The sequence below is a fragment of the Photinus pyralis genome, unplaced genomic scaffold (genome assembly GCF_008802855.1).
Source record: "Photinus pyralis isolate 1611_PpyrPB1 unplaced genomic scaffold, Ppyr1.3 Ppyr1.4_LG1, whole genome shotgun sequence".
NCBI classification, from domain to species: domain Eukaryota; kingdom Metazoa; phylum Arthropoda; class Insecta; order Coleoptera; family Lampyridae; genus Photinus; species Photinus pyralis.
Window position 1 is genome coordinate 51,792,815 of NW_022170249.1, and position 19,506 is coordinate 51,812,320.

At 35.4% G+C, this 19,506-nt stretch overlaps 1 protein-coding gene across 13 annotated transcripts in view; it reads right to left on the minus strand.

Annotated features, from left to right (window-relative positions):
- The window catches only part of LOC116180038 (probable nuclear hormone receptor HR3), a 173,554-nt gene that overhangs the window by 2,631 nt on the left and 151,417 nt on the right, over positions 1-19,506 (minus strand). For 10 of the 13 annotated variants that reach the window (XM_031499935.1, XM_031499940.1, XM_031499902.1 and 7 more), the window contains 8 exons: positions 17,949-18,176; positions 12,253-12,415; positions 12,006-12,196; positions 11,618-11,926; positions 5,090-5,362; positions 4,800-5,024; positions 4,588-4,741; positions 4,381-4,534 (listed from right to left, as the gene is read on the minus strand). In XM_031499935.1, the coding sequence (XP_031355795.1) occupies positions 4,429-4,534; positions 4,588-4,741; positions 4,800-5,024; positions 5,090-5,362; positions 11,618-11,926; positions 12,006-12,196; positions 12,253-12,415; positions 17,949-17,961 (1,434 nt within the window). In that variant the 5' untranslated portion in view covers positions 17,962-18,176 and the 3' untranslated portion in view covers positions 4,381-4,428. Of the gene's footprint in view, positions 1-4,368; positions 4,535-4,587; positions 4,742-4,799; positions 5,025-5,089; positions 5,363-11,617; positions 11,927-12,005; positions 12,197-12,252; positions 12,416-17,948; positions 18,177-19,506 lie in introns of all 13 variants that reach the window. The other 3 variants (XM_031499929.1, XM_031499921.1, XR_004147073.1) reach the window with 2 other exon arrangements.

Consider the following 19,506-nt stretch of genomic DNA (forward strand, 5'->3'; position numbering starts at 1 on the left):
TCACTCGATAAAGAAAAAAATTACAAAATCAGTGATACTAAATCAACCTTGCATTTTTGCCTCGAAGTGTGCAATGTATTTCTTATGGCAATAATTCCATGGCTGATTGTGATTGAAAACACATTCGTTTGTTTGTCTTGCATTGGCATAAGACCTTAAAATAAGGACGTTGATGTCAATATATCAAAAACCGCCATTTTGAAAAAAATTTTCTACACCCATTGAATTTATCCCATCAAATGTTGCAATTCGAAACTGTTTTCGACAGCTCTCTTTGTTACTAATATATTGGAACTTTTTAAAGATAGCGATTTTCACTTTTTTCCAATACGAAACGATTTACATATTTTGTTCAAAATATCACATCGGAATATCCTTCAGCATCAAAAACTGCACAACTTTGCCAATTTAACCGAATCTGTAAGTATAATAATAACAAAGATAGCCATGTTATCCTACTCAATTTAAGCCACAAGGACACAACTTAAGGCACCTCTAAAAAGCATTATGCGGGTCACTCTGTAATTGGGTCCAAGCCTGTTGAGAACCCAGAACAAGAGAGGGATAATAAATAAATAAATAAAGACACTCTGTATAATCATTACTATTATAGTTACCATACCACAGCTGATTCGTCCGCCATTTTGGAGCCCACTGACAATTAACGCTGACAAAACGTTGCATGTCCTGCATGTATTAGTGATAAAATAAATAAAGAAAAATCATCGATTTTTTTACATTTATTAATGCATAAAAGTAAGATCTTACACCTTAACCAGTTTTTTGTGCACAGTACTGACTGACAGTAAGCTCCAAAATGGTCTGCTATCGCAATCAAGTAGTGTAATTATAATTGCTATCATCAAGTCATTAAGAAACAGCCAATAGCAACACATAATAAACCTTTGATTCTATTGGCTATGTCTTAATGATAATAATGATTGTATAAACCCACACTAAGAGAAATTATAAATAATCAAAAGGTTCTGAATCATCAGAATATCTGTAAAAACTTGCATGTACAAACGATTCTGTATGTTCTAAAGATTTGGACTATACCGAAAAGTCCAAAGGAGGTTCTAAAAATTCTGTACATAGTTCAGATTCTAAATATTCCAAATACCATTTATTTTGACCAAAACATGGCTGCATTGAAGACTGGGACGCAAAAGCGACACCTGTCTGATAGTAGAACTCCCAAGGGAAGTGGCTCGAAAAAGGCAAAAACTGGAACCGCGAAGGATACCAGAATCTTTAGCGAAGCAGCTACAGGCTTCAGAATTCTCGACAGAAATACGTTTTGTCCATTGAGGGAGTTTCCGCCCAAGTAGAACCGGAAACAATCTTGAAATTTATTGAAATCCAAAACGTTGGAGTTACAATCAGTAATTGGCGTGTGGTAGACAGGAATGAGGAGTTTGAATATTGGAACTGACACAGCAAATCCTACTACTAAGGAATGGAAACTACCTATATGACATACCACACTTTCTAGGCGCTAGAGGGAGTCTATAGACATTATTGTTTAAAGTCACTAGATATAGAAAGTACCGCAATCATCCGCCATTTTTGGGCAAATTTGCTGCCAACTTAAAAAAATTGACAAATAAAATCTGAATAGCTCTATATTTAGTGACTTTATTATTGTTATGAACCGGTCCAAATGAGAGAAAATGGAATCAATAGGTTAACTATATCCTAGGTAGCCTATATCACTTAAAGGTTACTAAGTGTATACTCCATTCTATACACACCTTAGCAATGGAGTGGTTCCAACAGCTGTGTTCGGCATCCTCAAAGATAAAATAATGAACTGTGTAGTATGTCCATCACATAAACACAGAAACTCCCAATTTGCAAAGGGGCAAAGCGAGAGTAAAACAATGCCAAACCAGACAAAAGTTCTCTTCATTACATTTGCATTTGTATATGGAATCGCCCACATCACTGAAGGAAAGGAAATGAAAGCTACTCTTAAGACAATAACATGAATCCGATCATAGGAATATACAGTGCGTACATTTTAACTCTGAACATGCAAAACTGATATGTTAAATTCTAAATATATATTACAAGCAAAGAGTAACTATAATAAGAGATCCAACGGTATACAGAATAGTGTTGCATACGTATTGTGTGTTGCCTAACAAATTTTAGTGCTTTTTCTCAATTTTACTGGCGTACGCTACGCCTAAGGGGCTATTTCAAGGCAACTACTTGTTTAGAAGTTTATAAATATCATTGCAGAAATAGCAGCGTTGCCAAATTTTTAGTGTTTGCTTGCACTTATTTAGGTATCTATTATTCCTTGAAATGTATGATGTTTAAAGATATTTATTGTATAAATAATAAGAGAATGAAAGATTCCCGGAAAAAATGTTTCACTTTTTAATTTTTGCTGGCCAAACAATATAATAAAAACAAAATAAACTGCCTCCATTGGATTATAGTTGTGATCGAATGGTTCAAATCAGTTAAAAATGATATCTGTGGACCAACGCAACCCTACCTCCTTAAAAATGGGTTCTTTGCGATAACTGAAAAACTACTTGGCCGATTTGGACCATATTTTTACCAGTCGATGTGACTAATGTCCCCTTTAATCTCATTACATTTCACTCCGATCGACCCACGCATTCCGGAGATATAAACCCTATATTTGGAGTGGAAGAAAATGTTGTTTTCAAAAATAAGAACATACACTGCATTATCAATCGTTTAGATGGATGAATCACTATAGCAGAATGCATGGTGGCTCAAGTTGAGCGGCAAATTTAAATACATATACTTGTGTTTTTTCCGCTAGCCAATGGTGACTGAAAAACATGTGTACGAAGCTTAGTTGCTAGGAGACCGATGCGCGCTAGTGCTGCAGCTTAAAATGCGGGTCGAGAGTATTTTTTTAATTAAATTGTTTAAATGAGAATAACGTGTAAATATTTAATTAAATTTATTCGACGGGTGCAGATTTATTAATTTATTATTTAACTGCACTATATAGTTTGACTGATTATTGGATTAGACTGATGTTTTTTTTTCTGAGGACATAAGGATTATTGCATTGTAATGATTGATTGTTAATGATTAAACAACTCAGCGTATGTAGGCATCTATACAAAATTAAAGCAAACAAAATTTCCTGTAAAATAATCGCTATGCTCATCATAAAATCCAATTTGCTAGTGCATTTTATGAAATATATTGTCCACTTTAATTTGATTGTAGGAGACAATCTAAAAAGGATGGATAATAACAAATTTAATTTACATTTTTACAATTGTGTACCTGTTATTGGTTATTCAATTAAATAGTAATTACTGTCTATTCAATAGACGCCAACTAAACAGGAAAATACCAATGTAATTAACAATAGGTACTGAATCGTTGCTGATTTCTTTTATACTTAAGTAATGTTTTCTAATTATATCGTGTCCACATTTTATACAGCCAATAAGAAAGAAAATTAAATGTGACAACCGCGCAAATATTTTAAACCGAAATTCTATAAAGAATTCTGTAAATTTTCAATACGCGCCAATATTTAAAGAGGCGGTTAGTTCTGGCCACCTCTACGCGAGGGCCCGCTTTTGGAATCCTAGCGGGCGAGTTCTTATAGCCAACACGCGTTTATACCATTGCGCTGTATCTCTTATTATGGATACTCTTTGATTACAAGTCAATGTATTGATATGCCTGACTGTTATGCAACCCACCTTACACATAGAGGTACAAACAAAAAATGTGTAGCATTTGGCCGATTTGGTTTTGCATTTGCATACATTTTATTCGGAATATAATAAATAACTCAGTGACGTTTATTGAAAAGATGATAGTAAGAAAAATTGGTTGCATATTTTAAGGGATATTTGCCTTGTATATTTAAGAATTCAACATAGATTTGTATGTTCAGAGTGAAAAATTATGCACTGCATGTAATAAAACAAGGCAGGGCTCTATTAAAAGTATTGTCCAAACAATCATGGTCAAATCAAATGGCACATCCATCCACAAAATGGACCTTAATACAAACTAGGCATGCCACAAGATACCGTTTCCAGAAAGATTCAAGACCTTATTCCGACTTCCAAAGAACGTAAGATAAAGAATACCATAACCCTCACCCAAGAGCTGAGAATAATAAACATGCATCGATAACAAACACCGCAAATGGAAAGAAAAGTTCTAAAATTCCAATTATCACCACTAAAGCGCCGACCATCTTTGAGGGTGCTAGTCTAAAGTGATTTATACTTCCAACAACAGAAAAATAAAATGCTTTTACTGCTTTATATTATTGCAAAATGAATTTTTTTTTATAACTTTATTATAGTCAGCAAATTGACCTATCTGAAATTGTGTAAATCTTACCTATGCTCTTACCGTGTTGCGCAAGGCTGCTTTCTACAGTTCAGGAGAAGATGAAAATTCTCAACTATCTACACTAAAAAGTTCTTTGTGAAGTGCTGGAAATTCTAAATGAGGAGCGGATCGTTTTAACTTTCCTAACGCGTCCATATGTAACATACTTATTTCTCTACAATAAAAAAAAAGCATTTGCAGAAATACAACAAAGTACGATTAAATTACCTTAGTGTAGGAATTTTAGTCAACAAGGCATCACAAACAGTCACATCACCCTTGATAGGAAGCGAATGATTCTTTTCAAGTTCTATTCTTAAAGCACGTATAACTGCCTGACTAAGTCGACTGATTTCACCTATTCCCTTCAAGCCCGGCCGATCTAAAAGAAAATACATATTGAAAATGGAGACTGAAGTGGTGCAAGGGGGCCGTCTGACCTGGTGATAAAAGCACACACGCAGAGTATAAAGCAAGTTCAGTCTCTGTTAATTTAAGTTCGGCTATACTCTTGGCAATTTCAAACACACATGTGACTAATTTCATCTCGGCCGTATCTGATGTAAAGAAGGCGTCTTGTGGCAACATTGTATCCCCATACAAAACGCAATTCTGCGATAAGTCTAAATATCTTGACATTCGCAAAATTGCTAACTCAAAGCTGCCTGTTTGACAAAAAAGAAAAAAATTAGTACGACTGCGCCACCTGTAACATCGAACATTTACGAACCTGCTTTAAGAAGTACGATTTGATCGTCTTGTGAGAGTTTCATAAACCCAGGCACCATCTTCGCAAATTCGATTATTTGCTGAATTACTGTCGTAAGTTTTTGAGCACATTCGAGCCAAAGTTCTTCGTGAGCCATATTCTTATAGTACAGCAATCTTGATAAGTCGTTTGGCTTACGGAACATTTCGTGTATATGTTCGAGGGAATACAGGCATGTGCGTGCGTGTGCGTCTGATATTGTCTTCGCTAGCAACTCGGATATCTGGCTGGGATCTGGTGAAGAACAATTTTTTAAATACGTAAACTCTGATATACTGTAAAACACAGACACGATTTTGAGAACGTTAAAACGCTAAGTGGAGGAATCATAATCTTTTCACCTATCCCCATTCTAAACATCACCTATTCCCATTCTAAACATGCCCAAAGTGCAAAGTTGTGATATGGGTAGTAACTTTGTGATGTTGATTTGACAACACAGCTCTCCCAACCCCAATAATGTAATCATTACTCATTAAATTATTTTTTTAGTTGCTAAAGACTGTCAAAAATTCTTCAAGACTAGATCTCTATTGAATTGACTTTATTGCATTTTTCTCCCATTATCAGAATAAGTGATATCTTATTTTTTCTAGTGGCCATTAGCGCCTTGAACGTTTTTTATTCTGAAAATCGTGCCTGTGAAAAATCCTATATTTTATTTATTTTAGGGATGTACCATACTTTTCTTACAGTTAAATGGTGTATGTTACTGGTACAAGTTGTAATTGCACAGAGATAAATATGGATCACCTAGAGAGAATTTCTTAAATTGAGTCGTTTTCAGAAGCAGCTTGGGATATCTAAATTCTGTTCGTGCCGATCGAGATAAAAAGTTAGCACACCAACCCAAGCGAGCAATACTTACTACCACTTCCCACTGGAAATTTTTATTTTTCCATTTAATACTTCTATAGTTCATACCATTTCTTACGTGATATTTACACATGTATTCCCTTAAGAGGGATAGAGACAGCAAATAGGGACACAAAATGTGTTTGTATGATAAATAAAATTACTTGCAATTGTGAACATTATTTGTAATAGCCCTGTATATTTTTAAATTGGAGTATCTTTAGTTTTGAATCCATTAGTATTTTTTCTGTTCTTGTGGTTTGATAGCCTGTCAATTTAAAAAAGGTTACCTTTTGGTCCAAGATATTTTCCAACAAAAATTCAATTCAGAACTATTACGTATAAATATATACATAATTTGTCAATTACAATATAACAGAGATGAGCAAAAATGTGGAACTGCTCTCGGGAGTTTTAAGAGACATCAGAATGAAGTTTGATAGGTAAATATTATAGTGATAAATCTCTCAATGTTATATTTTCGTAATGGTAAAAAAAATGTTCTATGAAATATATATTAACCATAACGGCCACTTATTGGGGAAAGTGTACATATACAAAGTCTTTCTTTTAAAGGGACAATTAGCCTTATATGGGAAAGTGGAAATAATACGCTTATATCACAAAAGTTCTCGGAAATAAACTACTTTTGTAAAATAGTGACAATTTTGTCATACTTAAATCTTACTCTGTTATCTTCTTTTGTTAGTTAGTTTTAAATGTACCTTTGTATGTTGTTTGTAATATTTTTCTAATGACGTCCGTAAGTGTGCCCACACGAATAACAGTATAATAAATATTATTATTATTATACGTAAAATTGGTAGTTTTGAAGTTATTCACATTTTTCTTAATAAAGGCAAAAAAAGAAAAGAATTAAATACACATAGAAGAACATTAAGAGACTGAGATTGGAAAGCATAAAGGCTAGGCGTCAAATCCATAGACCTAGGGAGTCACATGTGTGGACTATTCTTGCAAAGCGACCTATCTTCAAACAAAATATCAAGCTTTCTTCCAACTAAGCCATAATTGTGGGCCGGAGCGCGGTCTTATTGCTACCATATCTTCATCCGTTGTTGAAGAGGCAAATTGCAAGCACAAAACAAATCACGATTGCCATGGAAATTTCAATGAATAATATCTGTCAAACCAGGCAGTGGTCTTCTTTTGAATTTTAAGTTATGGCTTAATAATAATTTATGGAGAATACCAAAAGAACGTAAATTGTACTTGAAAAATCGCCAAAGTTCGGGAAGTTTTACTGCCAAAAGGGCCAGGCAGAATACTGTAACAGGAGATATACAGGGTGTCCCTAAAAGGTCTGTACAACGCGCTACCAGGGGTTCTTGGTATCAAAATAGGACGATTTAACCCAACTTACCTCTATCCAAAAGTGCCTCGGTAAGGCGCTATCTACCGCCAAAGATTTAAAAAAAAAATCGTTATTTTTATTTTATCGGAAAATGGTTTTGCCGATTAAAATGAAATTCGGGATGTGAATGTCTAATGTAAAAAGGGTCTTTGTGATATCATCGTTTTGATTGTAGTTGCTATGTAGGTGGTAAAATACTGACCATCCACATCTGAAGAGGTCTAAAACTTTTTAACTACTATTTTGACGGTTCTGAATTTTTAGACACTGATAGACAGTTTACTTGCAAGCATTTTTTGTCTCTTGATGAATATCGCTATCTGTGATGGTTTACGAAAAAAAAAAAAATTTAGGCATGATGAATGGCATGCACCATACATGCGATTGTTCCTCAAAAAATCAGAAGATGGCTGTGAAACCTTAGAGTGGCGTAACGTTTGTTTGTTGTTTCTTAAACTTGAACAATTTACGTTTTGCTTGAAGACTTAAAATTTCATTGTTAAAATGTAATATGGCCTTTCAATACAGTAACGCAGAGTTAACTGATATGCTATTAGTGTTTGGATACTGTCGTGGAAATGGTCGCCAATGCGTTAGGGAGTATACTCACAGGTTTCCAAATCGTCATAGCCTACTTCTTGCTTGCACTTATGGTTTTTGAGGAACAATCGCATGTATGGTGCATGCCATTCATCATGCCTAAATTTTTTTTTTTTCGTAAACCATCACAGATAGCGATATTCATCAAGAGACAAAAAATGCTTGCAAGTAAACTGTCTATCAGTGTCTAAAAATTCAGAACCGTCAAAATAGTAGTTAAAAAGTTTTAGACCTCTTCAGATGTGGATGGTCAGTATTTTACCACCTACATAGCAACTACAATCAAAACGATGATATCACAAAGACCCTTTTTACATTAGACATTCACATCCCGAATTTCATTTTAATCGGCAAAACCATTTTCCGATAAAATAAAAATAACGATTTTTTTTTTTAAATCTTTGGCGGTAGATAGCGCCTTACCGAAGCACTTTTGGATAGAGGTAAGTTGGGTTAAATCGTCCTATTTTGATACCAAGAACCCCTGGTAGCGCGTTGTACAGACCTTTTAGGGACACCCTGTATACTGCATTCATTATAAGAAGGTAGTAGATGGCGCTGTGCTTGAAGACAAGTACACACAGGAAAAATATAAAACGGCACCAAATTATTGTAAAGTAGAAATATCCAATACTGCAAACAGAAATAAATCTTTGACATTAACAGCTAATGACACTTCAAGAGTTTAGTTGACAATAAAAACTAACAGCTTGCAAAATTCGCCACTCGTTTTATGTTTCAGTGTAATACTGACTCGTGTTTTAACCAATCACACTCAAGGTCAAAGCTTCCCTATGCCTTTTATCGCTACCTTCTTAAAATGAATACAGTATAGATATGGTAATCAATGTTTTGGCATTTTTTGAAGCGCATCCAACCGCATCCATTAACGATGATGCTGGAAAACATTTCGATATATCACGTTTATCAACGGGACAACGGAAAACCCTTACGTAGTGAGAGAAAAATGTCCCAAGATGTGTGGCGTTTCGTTGTCTTCTGTGCTTTGAAAGACGACCAAGTTTTTTGCTATGTTATCTATGAGGAAAATTTAAATGAGGTTCGATATTTTGAATACAGCTGTGGACAATACGCTTGACAATTTGCTTCTTCAACAGCGGATCAAAGTCTGGTACCAACAGGATGGCGCTCCGGCCCACAATTATAACATAGTTGAAAGAAAGCTTGATACTTTGCTTGAACATAGATGGTTTGGCAATAATGGTCCACACATGTGGCCTGCTGGAATTTCTTGTGGGAGCATATTAAACAAGCAGTCTACAAAAATAACACAACACAAGAAAATATGTTGGAACAAGTTCATAATGCCTTCCGATTCTTAAGACCGGATCAAATCAGGGCAGTAACACGAAGTACCCAGACCATATCTGTCAATTTTTTTGTTAAAATACAAATATAAACGGTCAAAGATTGCCATAGATATTGTTTAATAAACTCGCCTTTATTTTCAAAAAGGAATCTAAATGTGGAATAAAAATGGCATTTAAAATAACGAAGTATCTTTTCTACTTTCTCATAGAAGGCTAATTGTCCCTTTAAAAGAAAGACAACACCCAGCTTTCATTTCCATAATTGGTTTAAGAATTGCCCTAGTAATATATTCCTTGTATTTATCTTCGGTTTTTTGCTTAGATACATTTTTCCATTTTTCTTTCTCCATTTTTACCTCTATCTTAACTTTCTCTTCCATCATCTAATATATTTTCTAATTTTACTTTGCTGCTATTTATACATTCCTTGTAATTTGATTTCGTCTGCATTTTTATGTCAGTCTCTCTTGGGCCTTCCGCTATCTCCTCTACTCTCATTGCCACCTGTGTTGCGGTAATTTCTTGTTGTTTTGTGTGAGCTTCCGTTTCCAATTTTATTTTACCTAGAACCATGTAGTTTAGTTGCTGTATATGTGTATCTAGTCCTCTTCCAGTTGTCACATCTAGTATCTCGTAGTATATCTCTACTAATTCGTTATTAAATATTAAATCTTAAAAACAAAACATTGAACAAGTTATTGTAGGTCTTTTCTGTATAATACTGCACACGGCATGCTAGATTTCATAAATTTTGTAGTACAGAAAATTGATTCCTCTTTTCAAATATCATAAAAAACATAGGCATTGCATTTGAAAAACTAAAGTTGCATCGATTTCCGGTTAAACCGGAAGTTTGCATATATAATCAGATAGATCGTAATGTCACATATAAAATTGTATTTAACAAATCTTTTGTAATTAAAAACCATAAATAAATCACTTCTTTATTTATGAATAACAACAAAACCCAATGATCGAGGTCACGTTTTACGCCTTTGCACAGAAATGGGATTCTTGTACACGAAACTATGGCAAACACAAATCTCTTTGCTGTACGATACTATACATTTTTTTCTTGATGTTAAAAAAGAGACAAGAAAATGCATAGTGTCATGCAGTCTTAAAGAATGTCTCCATTCCATTTCCCACACAAAAGTCTATTGATCTGTTTCCATATGGTTTTCTTCATATAGTCCCAGTACCTCCAATATGTCATTGTTGTTTTTTCAATCCCACAATTTGTATCTCCTAGTACTAGACATCTCTTTGACTATTTGACCAAATGGTTTAATCCCCCCCAGTATTACTCTTTTGTTTCTACTATCTCATCCTCATTTGGACCACGTTAATATAATTGTTGTCATTTGGCTCTCTTCCCATTGAAACCCGTCTTTATATTGTTGATGTTGTCTGAGTATACATCATATTGCTTTCTTTTTTGCTTAGGATATCTTGTTTTCGTTCGGTCTTCTCGGTTTCAGTTATGACAAGTGCATCCGAATCTTCTTTCTCAAACACCTGCTCAAGTTCTCACTCTTTCGCGTTTATGCTTCATATGTTCTATTTTTGTATTTGATTGCATTGTCCTATTACCTTTTTTATGTTTTTTACGTGTTTTATTGACCTTTTTTGTCTGCGTAGGAGTTCTTGTGTAAGAAGAACTTCTTTGATATTATGTTAGTTCTTCTCTTGTTTTTCAACCCCTTTTTCCAATTCTATCCCTCTTTCCTCTAATTTTTCTTTATCCTTTGGCCACTACTTCTCCTTTATGTTTAATTTTTGCTGAAGTTTGTTCTTGATCCCAAACTTTTTTCACATTTTTGTATACAGTAAGTTGCATAAAGATATACCATTCAGTCAGTATAACGGTAAACAAACGTTCCTAAAAAAACGGTATTAGCGTACTTCTATTATTCAAAAGTATTTCGCTACCTACTTCAATTAATCCATATGTATGAGCCTCTTTTGCATTTCTAATAAAGTACCTAACTAACTAAAGTTGTGAAGGTCAGTACAAGGAAAGAGCTTATGTGAGTTGCCTACATTTTCTTAGGAAACAAGTTTCCAAAAACAGTTTTTCATTTGCTAATTGTGTAGGTTTTCTTTTTCAAGATCTTTGTATTAAGGCTCATCTCTGCAATTGCTGTACAACTTTGTATTATGTGTTGCCTATCCCTATTCCCCTTAAGTTACAATATTGAGAAAAAAGATTATAAGGAAGTGATTCGAATTACCTCCTTTTTTATCTTTTTACTCAGACTACAAATACACAAGCAACACAAACGCAACCGACAAATATTCTTTTACAAATACATACATCAAACTTACTGGGTAATGACACAGGTTCGCAATCATCACCGCTTCGTTGTTGGACATTTTGAGTATTGCCTTGCCGTACATTTGTCTGTTGCACGTTAGGTGAACTAATAAACGTAGTACTGTCAACGTAACCCGGAACCAAATTATCTTGAGTTGCACCCTCTTGTTTAATAGATACCATTGTACCGCCGGACAGTGTCGTATTAGAAGAAGTTTGTGTTACCCGTTTAAAAGCGCGCGTGTCTGATATCGAAATTGTTTGTTTTCCACTACCACCACCACCACCACCACTTCCACCATTACTCGAATTAACATTCCCTACACCATTAACCCAAATTACATTTTGACAATTATTTACAGATCAATATTTAAATTATTAATAAAAAGTATACAATACCCGTCGTAACAACATTTGCCATTAGACTTCCGGTATCGCTTAGCGCATCCAGGCTCGGTCGTGGATCGTACGCTGTCGTGCTATCTACATAATCGGCAGATATGTCGTATCCCATCGAGTTTGCCTGTACTTGATTCGTATTCGTGTAGTACGTGGGCGTGTACGTACCGACCTCACTGTTGTAGGCGTACCTTTAAAACGAGAATAAGAGACAAACACTAAGTAGTAGATCTAAGCCGATAATTACCCTCCATTATAATGTAATTGATCGCTACTAGATGGTGTTTGCTGTTCGAAAACGGAACTGTCGGGTGCCGAGTCGCTTTGCGCCCTTAACTGTGCTCTGTGAAATCGAACTTCATCTTCCACTTTCTCCCTCTGTTTTTTTGACATTCGCCCAAACTTTACCGCTGTAACAATAATCAAGTTTTTAATGCATTAATAAATTAAATAATGTAGTATTTTTAAGATGATGATAAGTAAAGGTTTCAATAATAGTACTTCGAAGTTGTGCAAGTAACATAACTCGCAGGCGCGTTCCAAAGCGTCATTGTACACAAATTTCTGTTATAACCAAATCATTTCAATCTAATATCTAATTAACAGAAGTCAAAAATCTTTTCCTGAAACATTATTTAATATAACACAGTGCCACAGTCACACAATAACACCATGAGGTTAGGTAAGAGGCCACAACTGTAAATCTTTTGACATACGATCTTTGGTAAAATTTAGTTGCTAGTACTCGTGTCTTCATGGAATTATACACTGTGTCCAAGATAAGGATGTCGATCATTAGGATCTCTGAAACTATAGAAGATACGGCGATGGTCAAATTAAAGAAAAGTCGCGCAATTTATTATCACGCATTAAAGAATGAAAGAAATTCTGATTATTCGAAGATATGCCAGAAAAACCGAAATTTGCCAATTTCGTTTTTTTTTCTGATGTTATTGCGACTTTTTGAGCTCTACAAGACACTGTTGAGAGATTTTCAATACAACGTTTCATTTTGGAGAAATCATCAACTTTATTATTTTATATGGCCCGTAAAAAAAGTACACACTGTATTGAATAGTGTTTAATACGAATGCAACGATATACGGGACACAAAAAAAGCAAGATTATGTAGTGAACCTGGAAAATAGAAAAAAAATGTTGATAGGTATTTTTGCACGATTATGGCGTTGTGTGCGGGTGCACCATCCTGTTGCAATGAACAGTTTAGGTAGATTTCTATCAGTGTTCGCAATTTTGTTCCAATTTGGCGGAACTGGCTGATTCACGATCTTGACCAAGATATTTATGAGTTACACCAACCCTTAAAGTTTGGTCGAAATTGGTTCATAATTACGAAAGTTAGTGTTTCTTGGAAGTACACCGATAAAGCCATAAACAGAAGCATATAAATATACTGGTACCATTACAATAGGTACCCAAAATGCTACGCAATACGGTACGTACTTTTTTTACAGTCATTAAAAAAAATTAAGTTGATGATTTCTCCGAAACGAAACGTTGTATTGAAAATCTCTCAACGCTCAAAAAGTGGCAATGAGAAAGTGTTACTTTTCATTAAAATGCCATGAAGGGTAGAACGTGTTCACCCCCCGCCCCCTTCCCTTTTCAAAAATTTTACTGAGCACCACTAAAAGCATGCGTACAAATTCTGAGACCAGTTAGTTGTTTCATGTAAAAGTTATGCGCGTTTTACAATCAACCTTACATCACATGAAATAATTTTATTTGGACCACAGTTTCTGAGATTTCACGCAACGTTGGTATTTTTAAATGCAACACCCTGTACATCTTAACGTCAATTATTTTTCATTTTCCCAATCACATTGATGTATCACAACCAATATTTTTAGTGCTCTTTTGGCTTTTGCAAATTTATTTGTAAAAAGGTAGCCGGCCAGCTGGCGGCAAATACGAGCCCATTGAAGAACGCTTGTATAAAAACGAGGACTGTACATGTAGCTATCGGGGCCGTGTAATTAACTTTAGGCCTTAGGGACGAGACTGCATGATGTAGGGTTGGCGACATCTGGGCGCCATCTACTAAGCGTGGTGATTTTTCAGTTTTATCCTATTTTCTTCTGTAGTGTTGGTCCGATTGATTTCAAATTGGTGTCGTCGTCGGAAAAATCTTGTACAAGCGCACAACTCTTGCGTGACGGAATTTTGTTTTTTTTTCTAAGAGTAAAATTAACCACCTTTTGCAAGGCGATGGGTAGTCGACTTTCGGTGCCCAAAAGCTCGAATCATGGGTCTCTTTTTCTCGCGTCGCCAATAGAAACTCGAGCTATAAATGCCCCAAAAATTGAGCGAAATCCACTAAAATGCGAATTGCAGGTGAACGGGACGTCGAAAGCGGGTACCGACAAAGAGAATGTGGTAGCCTTCGACAAGATCTTACTGACAGTGGAGTCAAAACTGGCTAATAGAATATTGATCTGCCACACAAAAATGCGATAAAGGCCCTTCGATCTCACACGAGAACTTTTTTAATCTGAGCCATGAAAACCTTATTATCACCCGCATTGGGGTAAAATATTCCCCCCCCCTTCCGCTTTTTTTTACGGAAATACACTTTTTGATGCACCAGGAATCCGAATCAAACAACATCTGGATTATGTCGATCGTCTGTCTGCTTGTACTCCCCTTTCCGGCTAAACGGCCTAAACGATTATAAACAAATTTTGTATACATATTAGGCCATCGATTATTTTATTTTGTTTATATTTGTATCCATTGATACCAATCAATAGAAATGAAGTATGATATATGTTACGATACCTACATCAATGTAATCAGGAAAAAGAATGCAAAAAATCGACGTTAAAATATAGTGTTCGATCTAAAAAATACCAATTTTAAATCAAATCTCACAAAAAGTGGTCCAAACTATTTTTGGCTACTCCACTGGATTCTACGTAAAAGTTTCTAAAATAGACAGTTTTACCTTATTTTATCTGTTACATCATGGGTAGTAAGATATGGTAATATATCAAAAAGTCAAACTTTTCGTTTTACCCTGTATCTTAGAAACAAAAATTCTGTTTGCGGTATTAATAGTTTCCTAAAAAACTGGCACATGGTGCTGAAAACCGCAAGTTCCTATCTTTAAAAACAGCTGTCATACACTTCAACTTTCAACCACAATAGGACACACTGTACATCTTTTTTGCATTATAGATTATCGAGTAGAGCTTGCGTTTATTTTATGAGATCGCAGTGCTTGACTGGATGTATGAGTATACAGATCTCATGGATATCATTGAAGTATAAATTGTTTATAAAAATTCACTTTTATACAGGGCCAGTTTGTTTAAAGCGTGACAAGGCGATATCTCGAAAACGGTCTTTAATATTGTTATGAAGTTTTGGTAACTTAATAAGGATATGAGAGGAAAATTCTAACATATTTAAAAAAAAAAATTCTCAATTTTTAGGGTTCGGGGTAACCTTGCAATTTAAATGATTTTAAAATTCGAATCTACATAAAAAAACTACGTATACGCTAATATTTTTTTGTTTAATTGCTTCCATGCACATACGTAGTTCTTTATGTACCTACATTCGAATTTTAAAAACAAAAGAGCATCATTTCAATTAAAATGTCAAATTCACTCTCCATCCCTCAAAATGGAGAAACGAAGAAATATAGAAACCATGTTAAAATCCCCCCCCCCCCCCCCCCCATATCTCCGGAATCAAAACGGCTAAAACTAAAACAACAAAACTACGATGGCTAAGAAAACGTTGAAAAAGATGGCGATCGAAGACAAAAACAACAAAAAGTAAATTATTTCCCGATGTTTATTTTCATGGTATTCTAAATTAAAGGTCTGAACGAAAGGAAGTTTTCTACCAACTACTGCCCTTCTCCCTCACCTTTTATCAAAATGGCAGGGGGGGGGGGATTGGTTGTATCCTTCATTGGGACGCCTGGAAGAAATATATCCATCAAAACTATTTGCAGAACATAGTGTCGAAGAAGGGGAAATATTTATGTGTAAAGGGCCCCCCTCCTCATTAATCATCTGGCAAGAAGGTGAACATCGATAAACTTAGTATGGTACAACCTTATAACAGTTATAACCCAATCATTTACTGAGCTATTTTGGTTTAAAAAAATGCACAATTTGTACTTGTTTATTTCCACGTCAGTGCCTTGGCATTTTCAATTATTTCCCGTTTTTAGGCACAGATCTACACAAAGAGACTGTTAAACTTACGCATTTCATGGTTAACACATTTAGGTATACAGTAACTTTATACGAAACAGTGGCAACAATAGAGTAGTGCGTAATTTTTGATTAGTTGTTGAGATCGGCGGCCATGTTGCATCGAGTTCCTGCTACATGTACTATTATTATACAGAGTGGCCCAACGAGAAGTATACAGAGGACTTTTAGGGTATTAAATTTAGAAATTTCGAAAAATCCTCGAACACCTCAATTTTGTATTCCAGAGGGACAACTTTTGGAATACAAATCACGAACCCAAGTCTTCACCCCTCTACGTAGGGAGCCCCCCCCCTAAAATTTTAAATGGAATCCTATGGCACATGGCACATTATTTGAAAGTCAATTTAATCGTGATTACTAATCTGCTTCGCTTTTTTAATTCTATTGATTCGTTTCGGAGATATTTGCATTTGAATTGGTTTTTCTAAAAAAACCAAAGCAAATGCGATGTAAGTCACCTTGTATTAAAAAAGGTTTAAATTGTGTAAAAAATAACAAATAACTTTAAACACACAACATTTATTTCAATAAATGCTCGAATTGCCTTCCGCCTGCTTCCATGCAATAATAAAGATTTGCTTCAAAACGCTGCCGTACATGTTGCAAGATTTCAGGGGTAATCGCTCGAAATGGTTGAGTTATACCATAGTGTATTCTATTCTTTCACTATGGTTATACGTGCTCGCAACCCTTGTAATGTTCCGGGCGGAGTAGCATAAACTTTATTCTTTAAATACCCCACAAGAAGTAATCGAAAGGACTTAAATCAGGGGAAAACCCATTTTAAATGCGAATATCTCCGAAACGAATCAATAGAATTTAAAAAACAAACCAGATTCGTAATCACGATTACATTGGCTTTCAAATAATGTGCCATTTGCCATAGGATTCCATTTAAAATTTTAGGAGTTAAGCTCCCTACGTAGAGGGGTGAAGACTTGGGTTCGTGATTTATATTCCAAAAGTTGTCCCCCTCGAATACAAAATTGACGTGTTCGAGGATTTTTCGAAATTTCTAAATTTAATACCCTAAAAGCCCTCTGTAAACTTCGAGTTTGGCCACTCTTTATATTGTGTGTTGCCTACATTACAATGAATTTTTGATGCAACATGGCGACTGGGCGAAGCTACAAAGCTCGTACAAAGTACCTGTGGCCATATGCTGATTGGTTTATTTCCCGATTTTGTACTGGTGTAAAATAGTAACTTTGATCCCATATGAATGCAACTAGCGTGTACTATTATCACTGATTCACGTGTGGGTGTAAATTGAACCCCTAATGTTTCCAACTCACTGGCCGCCTATGGAATTAATAAGGTCTCCAAGGCAATGGTATTTTTTTAAACTTGAGGAACGAGAAATTCAATTTTTTGGGAGAAATACTCCCTTTGATGTCAAACCAGATTCGACAGCCGTGGAGTGCAGTTGTTCTTCCTGAGAAAAACACTCAAATGCCATGATTACATCAAGACATCTGTCAATATTTTCTTTTAGTTGCGTTATAATGCTCAACGAGCGCACGAAGTCCAACATGGACGGTAGTGTTGAATTGACAAATTTGATGCTACCCTCCAATAAACTGGGATATATCTACACTAAACGCTCACACACAACAATCTGTTTCATCAATACACAAACAAAATGTTTTGACAATCAATAGGAAAGTATTCTAGAGATAATAAAACTTACCGTCTCGACTCATGCCCAGTCGCAGACATTTTTGAAGGCGACAGTATTGGCAGCGATTCCTATTGACTCGATCAACAACACAGTTCTTATTTCGAGGACACTGGTAGTTCACAACCGAGCTTTGAGATCTTCTAAAGAATCCTTTGCATCCTTCGCAAGTTATAACGCCATAATGAACTCCGCTGCTTTTATCGCCACATACTTTACATGGGATTATTTCGATTTGCGCTGGAAAAAAAGAAAGAAAATGCTGTAATTTTCAGTGGTTCATCGATAGAAAGTCGACGAAAATAGAATGTAATATACGCAAAAATTATTTCCATAATTAAATTCCCGAGATTCCTTCAGGATGCAAATATTTTAATAGTCATCGCATCTAACAAAAACTAAAAGTACTGTTAAAGATTATTAAATTACATTGAAAAGTTGAATTTCCACCCAATGGAATACGACCAAATCAATTCCTTTGAATTGTTAATTATTTATCAAAGATCAATAAATACACAAATACGTCTTTAACATTGCCTTATGGCTTATTCTTATTAGATCATGCTTGAAAATGAAAATAATTCTGATTTATGAAAATCAGACTGCACTAATTTTGCACATATAAAAAAATCAAGTGTGAATTTGTGACAACGTAACGTAAGCAAAAAGGGCAAGAGGACGATATTTGTCAATTGACGTTTAATACCTCATTATGCATGTCCAGAACCCCCGGTACTACCTTCTCCCTCAAAACAGCCCTCAGAACTGTTCCATAAAATACCAGCAAATATTTTTCTAGACCCACAAGTTTTGGGAAAACAATTACAACCGGGGGATCTGAGGAGTATGGAATACTCCTTCCATGAAAAGAAAGATTCGATGTTTCATCCCCTACAACTGTCAGTATCAGTATCTTCGTATACTGGGAGATGTTCCATACCCCCAAACCTCCCGGTGCCACCATCCGGCTCAAAACGTATACCGCTCTAGACTCTGGTAAGACTTTTTCATCGAATCTTTTGCTTCTACAGACTACTGGTGTTATGTTCGATGATCTCTTTCACAAAAATTATAGTGTAAAATGGCATGGGCACTACGTACAGGTATTCTATTCCCCGCAACCTCCTCCTCGTGCTATATTCTCGAAAAACGACGAGTATTATGTATTACACTCCCCAGGTTCCTGAATTATGATTAATAATCCCTCTCCAAAAATTTGGTGTGGGTACGGGTACTATCACAGATTACCCCTACAAACAAGTTATCTGTGAATTATTTGTTAAAGTATTGACATGTTGTAACGGGCGATCAAAAATGAGTTGCTGTCGAGTCGCCTTTGGAAGTTCAAGTTAAGTACGATTTCCCATGTAAACAAAAATTCCAAAGGTAACTCGACAGCAACTCATTTTTGATCGCATAGTACCTGTCAATGACACCAACGCTAGTGTTTATTAATTGACAGTTGCCATTTGTCTATTGACGCTTTCTGATTGATAATGACACTATTTGGACAATAACAGAAAGTGAGTGTCAACTGACGGCTAGTGAGCGTCAAATTACAAAAAAATTA